A 13856-nucleotide genomic window follows, 5' to 3' on the forward strand; every position below is an offset into this window, starting at 1 on the left:
GAGTATTTTTATATACAATGTTAAAATCAGCACATGGGCTAATAAAGTTGGAACCAACATAAGCTATGTTAAGATAAAGATATTATATTACCATTGACAGGTAAGATTTGAGTATTCATGAAGAAGGAGAAGGAATTCTAATGAGGTTTGGTGTAGCATTTGCCAGAGGACATAGGAGGTGATATGTAAATATCTCCCATTCCCTCCTGCCATCTCTCCCTCCTTCCTTGACTCTCTCCTTGCTTACCTTCATGCTTCTCTCTCTGCCTTTACCTTCATGACTCCCTTTCCATCCTCAATATCAGTATCCCTGAGATCTTGCTACTTCTATCCTCTTCCTAGTTTTTATCTCCCATTTTCCCCAATGTCTCATTCTCACTATGACTGTCTCCTTTTTGTTTTTGCCTCTAAGTTTTCCTATCTTCTTCTTTTCACACTTTTTTATCTTCTTTTCCATACCATTTCCCATTCTTTTTTCTGTCTCTATCTATCTGCTTCCCTGTCCTTCAATCCTTTCAACCATGTCTTACCCCTTTCCCTTTCCTCTCTTCTTCCTCTTCTTTCTCTTCCTCTTCCTATTCTTCTTCTTCTTTTTCTTCTTCTTGTTGTTGTTCTTTTTTTTATCTTTATTAACTTGGGTATTTCTTATTTACATTTCGATAGTTATTCCCTTTCCCGTTTTCTGGGCCAACATCCACTTAACCCCTCCCCTTCTCTATGGGTGTTCCCATCCCCATCCTCCCCCCCCCCATTACTGCCCTACCCTCAACAATCACGTTCACTGGGGGTTCAGTCTTGGCAGGACCAACGGCTTCCCCTTCCACTGGTGCCCTTACTAGGCTATTCATTGCTACCTATGAGGTTGGAGCCCAGGGTCAGTCCATGTATAGTCTTTCGGTAGTACCTTACTCCTTGGAAGCTCTGGTTGATTAGCAGTGTTGTTCATATGGGGTCTCAAGCCCCTTCAAGCTCTTTCAATCTTTCTCTGATTCCTTCAATGGGGGACACATTCTCAGCCCAGTGGTTTAATGATGGCATTCACCTATGTATTTGTTGTATTCTGGCTGTGTCTCTCAGGACATATCTACATCCAGTTCCTGTCGGCCTGTACTTCTTTACTTCATCCATCTTATCTAGTTTAGTGGCTGTATATGTATGGGCCACATATGGGGCAGGCTCTGAATGGGTCTTCCTTCTGCCTCTGTTTGAAATTTTGTCTCCTTATGCCATCCCAAGTGTATTCTTGTTCCCCTTTTAAAGCAGGAGTAAAGCATTTGCATTTAGGTCATCCTTCCTGAATTTCATGTGTTCTGTGCATCTAGGGTAATATGATCATTTGGGTTAATATCCACTTATCAATGACTGCATAACATGTGTGTTTTTCTGTGATTGGGTTACCTCACTAAAGATGATATTTTCCAGTTCTATCCACTTGACTATGAATTTCATAAAGTCATTTTTTTGATAGCTGAATAGTGTTCCATTGTGTAGATGTACCACATTTTCTGTATCCATTCCTCTGATAAAGGGCATTTGGATTCTTTCCAGCTTCTGGCTACTATGAACATAGTCTAGCATGTATCTTTGTTATATGTTGGGACATCTTTTGGGTATATGCCCAAGAGAGGTATAGCTGGGTCCTCAGGTAGATCAATGTCCAATTTTCTGAGGAACCTCCAGACTCATTTCCAGAGTGGTTGTACCAGTCTGCAATCCCACCAACAATGGAGGAGTATTCCGCTTTCTCCACATCCTCGCAGGCATCTGGTGTCACCTGAGTTTTAGATCTTTGCCATTTTCACTCGTATGAGGTGAAATCTCAGGGTTGTTTTGATTTGCATTTCCCTTATGACTAAAGATGTTGAACATTTCTTTAGGTGTTTCTCAGCCATTTGGCATTCCTCAGCTGTGAATTCTTTGTTCCACTCTGAACCCATTTTTAATAGGGTTATTTGTCTCCCTACAGTCTAACTTCTTGAGTATTTTGTATATTTTAGATATAAGCCCTCTATCTGTTGTAGGATTGGTAAAGATCTTTTCCCAATCTGTTGGTTGCCATTTTGTCCTAACAGAGTGTTCTTTGCAGTTTTTTGAGATCCCATTTCCCGATTCTTGATCTTAGAGCATAAGTCATTGGTGTTTTGTTCAGGAAATTTTCTCCAGTGCCCATGAGATTCTTCCCTACTTTTTCTTCAGTTAGTTTGAGTGTATCTGGCTTGATGTGGAGGTCCTTGCTCCACTTGAACTTAAGCTTTGTTCAGGGTGATAAGCATGGCTTGATCTGCATTTGTCTACATGCTAACCTCCAGTTGAACCAGCACCATTTGATGAACATGCTATCTTTTTTCAATTGGATGGTTTTGGCTCCTTTGTCAAAAATCAAGTAACCATAGGTTTGTGGGTTCATTTCTGTGTCTTCAATTCTATACCACTGGTCTTTCTGTCTGTCTCTGTACCAATACCATGCAGTTTTTATCACTATTGTTCTGTAATACTGCTTGAGTTCATGGATTGTGATCTCCCTGGATGTCCTTTTATTGTTGAGGATAGTTTTAACTATCCTGGTTTTTTTTTGTTATTCCAGATGAATTTGCAATTTGTTCTGTCTAACCCTCTGAAGAATTGGATTGGTATTTTAATGGGGATTGCAAGAATCTGTTGATTGCTTTTGGTAAAATGGCCATTTTTACTAAATTAATCCACCAATCCATGAACATAGGAGATCTTCTTCTCCTTCCCCTTCTCCTTCCCCTTCCCCTCCCCCTTCCCCTTCCCCTCCTTCTCCTTCTCCTTCTCCTTCTCCTCCTCCTCCTCCTTCTTCTCTCTTCCTCCTCCTCCTCCTCCTCCTCTTCTTCTTCTACTTCCTCCTCCTCCTCTTCTTCTTCTTCTTCTTCTTCTTCTTCTTCTTCTTCTTCTTCTTCTTCTTCTTCTTCTTCTTCTTTTTCTTCTCTCTCTGTTGGTCTGTCTCTCTGTATCTCTCTGTCTCTCTTTCTCTCTCTGTGTCTATAGTATATGTTTGTTGTTTATTTTTTTGTGTGTATTACTCTTCATTTCTTGGTCCTTCTCTCTTCCATCCTCCATTACATAGTGTGTTCAAGTTCAGTCTGGAATAGAAGAGACCCTTTCTCAAAAGAAAAATAAATTGAACTAGAGCAATGGCTCAAAGGGTAAGGGTACACACTGGAATCAACTATTCTCTTGGTGTGGGCTACTCCATGGTGTTTATTCTTCTAGTTCCTTCCGTTTATTCTTCTAGTTCCTTCTGTTGTCCTTGTCAGGAGACTGAGGCACATAGAAAAGTATGGTTGAAAGAAAAGGCAGCTGTTAGTGGTAGAATTATTCAGCGAAGAAGGCTGAGAAGGTGACTGAAAGTGCATGGGCCAGGCAGCACCATTACTTAGTTCAAGGCTATCTATCTCACAACTTACTTTTATCTTATGCACTCATGAATTTTGAGTTGTAAGCAGTTAAATATTTGCAAAATGTTTTAATGTTCATGGGATGAAACATGTTGAGGTGAGAGGACAAGGTTTGGTAGTGAGATCTCTCTTTCATCTTGTTTTGGAAATATCATCTCCTTTCTTTCTATAAGTGATCCAGATATGGAATAAGCTACTCCCTCACTGATATTACAGATTGGAATCCAAGAGGTCAACTTTTAATGCAGTTCTGGGATTTAACTCAGGTCATCAATTTATGTACCATTTATTTAAGTCCTTTCAAATGCCAGTTCATATCTCAGTGAAGGAATCATGATATGCTTCAGTTATGTACGTTGTATATTCTCTACCTGTGCTTGACTGAAGGGTAAAGTTTACCTTTTGTGTTATTTTCTCTTTCAAGATCCCTTTGGAAAGACAGATGACCATGATCCACTCACAAATGCAGTCTTAAGTGACTCAGCAGTTATTGGAGGTAATTTGTCTTCACTACTGAAAGTTCAAAAGATATTTATGTCCCTGTTCTCTGTAGAAGGTTGCTTGAATCCTTCCTTGCCCATGGTCATCTAGCACCCAGAATCAGGCACTCTATGTCCAGCCCTTAGCCACTTCAGGCATGGTGTAAGATTAATGGCAGACCCTCATCAAGTGCCAGGAACTCTCTGACTTGATTCCATCTCAAATTCAGTAGCCAGCTGAGTTCTGAACTAACAGCTGGCACATTTACTCACAGAGACACAGCCAGAATCTTGTTCATTGTATCTAGTTGTCACTTCTCCAGCACAAACAAAACAGATGAAAACATTTATATGTGGAAAGAAGTCACATTGGGGCTGTGAGATGGATAGAATTGGAGTCATTTTCCATTTACTTTACTAAGTGATATGGATTAGATTTAATGAGAAGAGTGAAGTCTATATGACTAAAACTCCAAATCTAGTAGTCCATCTGGTTGTGGACATAGAGCTTGCCTGCTCTGCTTTTAGCTCACTCACTTCCCTTCGTTTACTATTTTTGAGCTGTCTTTGGCCAACCCTTTCCCACTCTTCATTCTGTCTCAATAATTGCCTTCAGTAGTTTGATGGTCCCATGTGGGTCTTGCAATATGAACTGTCTCTGAAGTCTTGTTTAGTGGAAGATGCCAGAGATTAGAAAATCTACTTCCATTGATAAATTATAACCCAAGCAGGTGCCTCACCTCACATCAGGTAGAGTTTTTTAAATATCAGCAGACGTCATAAATATTCCCCCCACTTAACTACCTTCAGCTCTGTATGAGATCTGTACTAAGTACTGTGGAAAAGGATGAGAAATGCAGTTGCTGCCTTAATAGAATGAGCAGATAAAGATGGAGGTAAGAACACAGGGAATGGGAGTAGCATAGATACCAGTTCTCAAAATAAGTGGGATTACACAACAGAATCTTCCCAGAGAAGGAAAAACATTATGTTTCTGTAGGATAGTTCTTAAGACATCCATGTGATCTCAATGCTTCTTCAGGAAAGATTGAAATTGATATTCTTTGGAATCAGGAAATGTCATAGACAATTTTATTATTATTTTTATTCCTGTAAGGTTTTATTTGATAAGGTGAAACTGGGTTTTGGCCTTCTACATACAATGGCAAACTCTTATGAGTCTCTTTGAGAATGAGAAGATTATCAAAGATCTACAGATGATCCTGGGAAGCATACCCAGATACTAGCCTGATGTATCCCCTTCAAGTCAGCAGCAGAAAAGAGGCAGCCTCTGGCATACTTTAAATCAACAATTTATGTTTCAGAGTCATTTTTGCCACCCAGATTAGACTAGCAACTGAGATATTTTATTTTGTTATAATTTAAAATACTTGGCAATGTTACCAAAATAAGTTGAGAATATATGTCAAACATAAGTGGTCCTTAGTTATTGTCACAGCTGTTAAAAACTGGTAGAAGATAGGTCCATATATTTGACAATCTATTCACAGAGTGAGTCACAGTTAGACCAAAGAATTCTCTTGCAAAACTGAACAATAACCAGGAATAAGCTTCTAAATGAATTACTTTTCTTACTAGTTAGACAACTTAGAAAATAGGAAACATGTACACTTTAAATACATATTCATATGCATATATTTACATATGCAGATTGACATTTTTGATAATGAAACATTTTGTTGCTATTAGTAATTAATTTTGTATACATGTTCTTTGTTGCTGATTGGTTTAATGTTTATGTTTATTTATTTTGAAATAAGACTCCTATGTAGCCCTGCAAGGTAAAGTGACAGAAAGAGCAAGAGAGACCTTGCCAAAATCAAGTGGAAGGCAAGAACAGACTCCTGAAAGTTGTCTTTTGTCATTAATAAAAATGCTGTGGAATCCATACACACACACACACACACACACACACACACACACACACACACACACAAACAACACAACAACACGGGGATGGAGGGAAAGAAAGAGAGAGAGAGGGAGAGAGAGAGAGAAATAGTGATGGAGAGACAGATGGAGAGGGAGACAGAGAGACAGACATAGTGAAATAAATGTAGCCTTTACAACAAGTAATTCTGAGCAAGTCTTGATGTATTTTAAATTTGTGAAGTCTGGGTTTGATTCTTACCAATTAAAAAAACCACATAAATCCCTTCTTCCAACTCCATATTTATTCTTTGGTCATCAGCATAACCTTTTATAAAAAAAAAGTTTCTCCTTTAGTACTGTGCTTGTAGGATATTTTATAGAAATTGAAGATCAAGAGTTTCTGTCTAAGTCTTTATTTTTGATATAGAGACAGAGTAGATTTATATGTTGGCTTTGTTTAATTTTTCTCTTCCTTCCTTGTGTAGACTGAATTTTCTCAGTGCCAGCTTTATTTTCCTTTTCTCTTCGTCTCTACAGGTGTCATAGCAGTGGTAACATTTATCACTTTTTGTGTCATTGGAATCATGACCCGCTTCCTCTATCAGCACAAGCAGTCACACTGTACCAGTCAGAAGAAGGAGAAGGAATACTCAGAAAACTTGGACAGTTCCTTTAGACATGACATTGATTTGCAAAGCACAACCAGCAAGTGCAAACGGGAATACTTCATCTGAGATGCTACAGGGTCACCTGGTCCTTTTTATTGTGGTGTTTCCTTTTTTAAGAGACTAATTCTCTTCTCTTCACTGCTTTTTTTTCTTTAAGCATTTTCCTTCTCACATTTTTCCTTGATTTTAGAAAACACATACATCCACCAAAAGCACTCATCTCCTTACCCAGCTCAGGAGATCCGGTAGCTGTGGCTGCTGTAGTCCACTTACATATGTTGTTGTGAAAATGACCACTGGAGACACAGGCTTCACTATTGTAAAAAAGGAAGAGACACATATGCATATATGCACATTCTACATTTGTTATCAAATTTCTAAACTTTACTCTTGAGTTTCTCAGGCAGGTAGTCTTGCCATATTCTATTATACTTTGAGCTCTGCAGTGTTCACCTTTAACATTTATTCTTGTACAATAACATATTGTTAGGCAGTATGACTTTAGAAAAGGAAAGGATGTGTGTGTGTGTGTGTGTGTGTGTGTGTGTGTGTGTGTGTGTGTGTGAATCTAAATCGAGTATCCAGGACATTTTTCCCGAAGGCATGGCTCAGGGAAAAGAGTCTAATTAATGTCTGAATTCTGACGAGGCAACAATCCTTTCTCCTGCCTGTAGCCACTAATATCTGAAAGAATCTGATTTCATGAGGGGGTGGCAAAACTTGGCTTCCTTGAGAGATAGTGGCTATGGGTCTGCACAGAACATGGCATGGAAGCTCTTCATAGCATCTGCCAAAACAGAGGGACAATACTCAGTGTGCCTCAACTATAAGAACTCCAGACTGGGGGACACAAGCAGAGGGAGATTTTTCTAGCCTGCTTGTTTTGGTGGCTTTTGAAAAGGAAAAAGACATATTTACTATAGTTTAATGTCCACACCATAAGTAGTTCCGTGACTTCATTGGTCATCCTGTCCACAGAGTTTTAGTGACTTCTGATATTGAGTTAATGAATAATGAGCAGGCACTTTGCTCTTCTCTTGGTATGCAGTTTTGAGGCATGAATATGGATATAGTACCCTGAAACAGCTATGAGGATGTAACTGCTCCTCTAACTTTGCAGCTGCATTTTCTACATTACTAGAACATATAACCTATGTTATTTCTAAGATTGCAGCACTGTAATAAAAGTTATACATATATATGGATTGGGGCAGCACAAACAGATTTTATATAAAAGTCTAAACTGGTTCCATGAAAGGGCTGAGGCAATCTTAACTCAGCATCCTCAGTAGAAAAACTGAAAAAAAAATGAAAAGTTTCATTAAAAATGAGAAATACCTAAGTGATTTACCCTTGTCCATTTAATTCAGAAAGATCTCGTAAAGAAATAATGTGTAGGTTAGCAGAATTCACATTCTAGAATACATGTAATGAGTTCACTCTGGCAACTGAGCTATTTCCCTAGAGGCAAGTGACAGAATTTTCTGTGAGGTACCTGTAGGTGAGAGTATTTTAAGGGAGTCTTTAGATTATGAAGTACATTATGTCTGTACCTGCACTCAATACACATGTCTGCCCCATGAATTTTTTTTGTGCCTAAATAAGGTTATAAAATATCTCATGTTTTGGGTTCTTTTGGTGGCAAAACATGCAATTCATCTAAACAGGCATGTTGAATTTATGAGTGAGTAATCTTGACCATTTTATGGTAATGATATTCTTAATTCTGCCCTGGGACCACCTTAGAAAAAGACAAGGTGGGGTCACATCTAAAGACTGCAGACCTTACTTAATGCTAGAAGAAAAATCTTTGAAGAAGAAAGTACTGGCTAATTCATATTGCAGGGCTGACATGATTTGAAGAACACTTACTTGCCAGTCAGTAGGCCATCTTCTTAGTAAGTATCCTACCTCTGACATTTCAGCATTTTCCGGGGCAAAGAGGTTCAAATGAAGCCCTCACTGACATCAAACAGTTTCAAATATATAGTTTTTCTTCCCTTGAAAAGCAAAAGAATTAAGAATTGAGTGTGACACAGTCCACAACTATGAGATATTGTCCTAAATATATGTTATTTCTTTAAATTTTTACATGGATTCTGGCATACCCTCTTTTTTGTTTAGAATATCACTCTCTTTTTGCTACTGAATTTATTTTATAGCAATTCTAACAAACATACCCTTTATAATTTTTTCTATCTTTAATAAGAGACATGATCATTTAATAAAATGAGAGATATTGAGAATCTATTTCCTTCTCCACCTCCAGGTGTCGTTTCTACTTTTGAATTTTATGGCTTTATAAAGGGCAATATAAATCACATTTTTCCTTGACTGCATATTTTTCCATTATCAGAAATGTAAGTCATGTTGAAGCTTAGTTCTAAGCACTTCTAGTAGTGAAATAAGAAGTAAAATAAGAGTATTCACACTGGAATATTTTCTTACTAGAGTTCTTAGAAGCAAGCACCATATTTTGTCCACATGATGTTGACAGATAGAATTGAAGTTAAAGCTACCTAAAGAGTATGGTTTTCTCATCCACTAATTCTAGACCGTCATGTAGGGGAATGCATGAAGTTGGTCTCTGCCCTCTGCATAGCACACATTCTACTGGTTATGTCTCTGGAAGTCCAGGCTTTGCAGATCAGAATACTGGGCATGTAACAAAATGGTAGATACATGCCAAATTGCTGTACTATTGTAATTAGTCTCAGGGCTAATTCAAAATTTCCTCACAACCACATAACAAACACCAGATGAAAATGTAGTAATCCGCATCCTCCTACACTGAATGCCATCAAAGTTAGAAACAGGAGCCAGTGTTAGAGTCTATTTGGTTCATGCAATTTTTCAATTGTGTTGTAGCACACAACAGCAATTGAATTCTACACACAGCACAAGGTAGCAGAAAGCAAAGACTGTGAATATTCAATGTGCAAAACATTTCCAGGGGCCTCTAGAAGCCAACACATTTTTTGATAATTCTTAGAATTTCATGTCTTATTTGTTAATTCTACCAGACATGGTTGCTTTGTTACTCTTCCTCAAGCCATGTGACTTCCCCTGCCTACAAATGTCTTTAGAAGATGCTAAATGGACTCCTTAGAGAGAAAAAGAACAAATGGTACTGGTATCAACTCTTAAACTCAGTTTCTGTGAACAGGGTTCACTTGGTAGCTCTTTCTGGTTTGAGGCTCTATTATAAATCAGGGTGGCCTCAAATCTATGAGAGACCCACCTGACTCGGACAAGGTGTGGACCATTTTCTCTGCCTATATCAAATATATTTGAGAAGACGTTAAATTTCCTATGTTTTTGTTAAGGCATTTCAAATGTATGCCTCTGCATATGGCAGACCCATATGTAGCCTGGAGACAGAAAAGAACAGTCACTCCTTTCACTCCCTTCTGCGTTCACTTCTTTGATGTACATCCATTTATACCATGGCTCCTTTAGATTTCTCTTTGGCTGTGTGGTACCCTGACATCGTTCAAAACTTCCCATTCTGCCCTAGAAAATTATATGACTATATTTAGGGAAAACTCTTAAAATTATAAGTTATCTACTGAGGGAATGATTTATTTATGTGTCGTATATCTAAATGAAGTCACACTTTTGTGTTCTACACAGAAATTTCTAGCTCTCTGAAGGCCATGCATGTTGTTTTTTCATTTGGTATCATCTCATTTATAAGACTCACACTGGGAAATGGCATTCATAACATCCCCATGGGATCTATGGACATGAGCATTAATCCGAGGAACGATTCCTTTGTTAGATTTTTTTCCAACTGCTTCACTTCTTTTAAATTTTGTAGAGCTATACTACAATTACAATATAATAGCAGCTTAATAAGAGGATTTGACACCAGTAAAGTCCAGCTATGAATCATCCCTAAGACTATTGCTTGGGTATGCTTGGTTCTCAACAGTCCTATAGGCCATGATTCAAATAAAAGAATAAATCAGCATGTAATGTTGTACCTGGTAGTGGAAAAGGATGTTAATGGAAGGGTGGTGCAGGCAGATGTGAACACTCACATTTGAAGGATGACGGAGTGCTGTTTCATGTCTCTCACACAGAAATGTTTTCTTTACAAGACTCATAGTTTATCTGAATCATTTCTGTATACTAGTTCTTGGGGCTTTCTCAACCTCTCTCAGGTTTTATGAACAGTCAATCTCAAGTCATTTGTTTTGAAAATGTTTGTTGTTCTTCTTTCTCAACTCTTTATTCACAGATTTTAAATAGTTGATCCACCCGAAAGGGAAGAATGTACCACATGGACACATATGTGCAGAGACACACATACATGGAATAAAAAATAAAGGGCTGTTTCTTGAGCACCATATAGGAAATTATATCTGTACCTACTTGGTAGGGAGACAAGTATCACCACTTTGTTTTTGAAGTCCTTTAAATGCCTCAGTCAAAGTTCTAATGATTATTTTTGCCATTTTTGTATGATGTCCCCCTTTTTATTTTGCACCGAGGTGCTCTGTGGAAGGATAAGAAGCACATTTTTTAGTAAAAGAGTGAACTTTGTATGCTACTCCTATATCATTTGTAATGTCTATAATCTACAAAGCTGTAACATAGACATGAACAAGCCTTAGGTACCAGTGGGCTTTTGTGTTAGAGTAGACTGGATGGGGTCCTTCAAGTAAGATCAGGTTATTCATGGAACACATGATGGCTGCTGGAGGTAAAGAGAGGTTGAACTTCCAACATGCAGTGAGGATGGTTCCTATTCACATTTTCCTGGATCTTAACTCAGGTGTCTCTTTCCTGTATTTGTCTTATAATTTGGGGAAGAGAAAATATTATGGGCCCTGTGTGAGAAATATTTTACTCATCTTCATATAGCATTTTCACCCTATCCTGCAGAATTTCAAGTTTTATATTTTACGAATATAGTCCAGGAATGCTTTGAAAATATCACCACCGTGATTTCACCTTCTCAGTGTTTGCATCCTAATGGCAGCCTTAAGTAAAATAAATGATGATCAAGATCTTCATGTCCATTGCCTTTAACAAAATGCTCCATGGATGAAAAGTAAGGAAATGTAGGAATCTGTGTAGTGGACCTTCCTTGGTCATGCCTTCTTGGCATACATAGTGCTAGAAAAGTATGTCACTCTCCACCCACAACAGTGTGTATTTCAGACAGCCACCACTTGACACTCTGTGAGAAGTCTTTGTTCAGTGCTCCTCAGGGTACAAGAAAAGTTCTCATCAAATAGCAATTTAAAATTAGAAGATTAGTCCCAAATTATGTCTAAGCTGACATGTGACAGTAATTACAGTTTGTTCATAATTTCGTCAACATTATCCTGTGCCATGCTTCACATCCCAGCAGTAAATCTCAAAGGACATAAAAGCGGCATGAGGTATGCAGAAACAGCCTTCAGCTACCCTAAAGCCATCTTGAATGTCCTGTCTAGATACAGCCTTATTCATAGCAACTTTACAGGATGAAATGAGTGGGCCTCTAACCAGGTATACTTTCACATTATTGTCAGCCATATCCTAAAGGCATACATGAAGTACTAGCTTAATATTTTCTCTTTTAATGGCAGGACCAAGAAGTATAATCTTGTCATGCCTTAAATACTCTTGCAAAAAAGAATTAAATAAATGTATCTTACTTAAAGTAGTTTCGTTGTGTCATGAGAAATACTTCATATTTGGTGATGATCAATGCCAGTAATTTTTTCCTGAACTTGGCAGTATGTCGGCTTTCTAATAGCCCAGGCTTTCTTTAGCAGACAATTCCTATTGCCAGCTAGTCTATGGTTGGATAGTAGAATATAAGGAAATGAAGACATGTGACACATTCTAATTATACTAGTATAGTAGTCAACAGTTCACATTTGGTTCATAAAATTTCCAGATCCCTAATACAAAGAATTACTATGTTTATTTCAAAGGAGAAATGAGAGTCTTTCTGGCATGGCCAGGACTAATTTTTTTTTTTCAGAATGAAAGGGTGATTTCTTTAAAATAAGTAACAATATGTAGAAGGACTTTCCCAAATACGTAAAAGGCTTTCTTTTGATAACAACACAACAGAGGCAAAGCAGACCATTTACTTTCCAATTAGCTGGAGACTCCTTTTTTTTTTTTTTTTGATATTATGGTTTTTGTTCCTGTATAAGAATCTTCAATCACATGTGATGTTGCATCATTCCAAATCTGTTTGTAGGCCATGTAAGAGGTCTTAATACATTCTATGGAGAAAGTTAATGTTAGACTTAGATCTCTTTGTTTTCTACGTTTTTAGCAGTACAAAAGAAAAACTTACATGTAAATATTGTATATTTAATAAAGAGAAACTTTTGTATACTTTTGTGTGTGACACAAATATGTCTTGCTGTGCTGTTCTTTCATTAAAGAAGTATCAAATAATTATTCCCTCAGAGTCCACTTTGAATTCTTAGATCATTCACTGCTAGCAAACATGACAAATGAAAAAAACATAAAATGTTTACTCTCTTGGTTTATTGGTTTTAGAGTGAGCTCAAAGTACTATCTAGGGTTCTGTTTTGTTTAGCTGAATTATACCGAATTTCATGTTAAGCACCAAAGTACACCTGAGCAAGCTTACTGATTTGTGAAAAAATTTCTTGACCCATCCTTACTTCAGTAACTCAAAGATACCTATAGCCCTGTTGACCCCTCTTTTGTAGCCACTCACAGTACTGTCTGTCTTATTTTGTCTTTTGGAAGAATACTATTTAACAATATCCCCTCTGTGTTTGAAAGAACAGACATTCATTGATCTGGAGTAGATTTGTCAACCGAGAGTGTTTATGAGTTATCTGGTTATTTTGTCTTTCTTTTTTTTTTTTTTCTGGATCTGAGGCCTGAATTCAGCCCCTTGACTTGCTAGGCAAGCACTCTACCACTGAGTTAAATCCCCAATCCCTATGAGTTATCTGGTAAATATAGATTTATTATTAAAAGCTAAACTAAATGTGATTTAATGGGTTTGATCCCAAGCCTCAAATAAACTAGGTATGGTGGTACCCATATATAAATCCAATATTCCTCAGGAGTGGAAGGCAAGAGGATCAAAGTTAGAAGGTCATCATTAGCCACAAAGTGAGATTGAGACCAGCTGGAGTTACACCAGACTGTCTCATACAAGCAAACACAGGAAAAAAAAAAAAAACTCCTGACAGTTCAATTAACTAAGTTAGACAAGATTTTGTGGAATTCTTATTCTGTTCAGTCCAGAATGGTTTAGAGAACAGGAGGGAAGGTGAAAGAAAGTGAAGCAAAATCTCGTAAAGACAACAGGATTAGGGAAGATATTGGGTTTATCTGATTCCAGAAAGTATCAGTGAGGTTTGCTGATGGAATGCAGAAGAATTTGAGAGAAATTGGAATTT

At 37.6% G+C, this 13856-nt stretch overlaps 1 protein-coding gene across 4 annotated transcripts in view; it reads left to right on the forward strand.

Moving 5' to 3' along the window:
- Cntnap5b (contactin associated protein family member 5B) overlaps positions 1 to 12871 on the forward strand; it is a 903457-nt gene extending 890586 nt beyond the window's left edge. For all 4 annotated transcript variants that reach the window (XM_063272213.1, XM_063272212.1, XM_017598777.3 and 1 more), the window contains 2 exons: positions 3844 to 3915; positions 6329 to 12871. In XM_063272213.1, the coding sequence (XP_063128283.1) occupies positions 3844 to 3915; positions 6329 to 6525 (269 nt within the window). In that variant the 3' untranslated portion in view covers positions 6526 to 12871. The remainder of the gene's footprint in view (positions 1 to 3843; positions 3916 to 6328) is intronic.
- Positions 12872 to 13856: the final 985 nt, after the last annotated feature.

This window comes from Rattus norvegicus, chromosome 13 (assembly GCF_036323735.1).
Source record: "Rattus norvegicus strain BN/NHsdMcwi chromosome 13, GRCr8, whole genome shotgun sequence".
In the NCBI taxonomy this organism is placed as follows: Eukaryota; Metazoa; Chordata; class Mammalia; order Rodentia; family Muridae; genus Rattus; species Rattus norvegicus.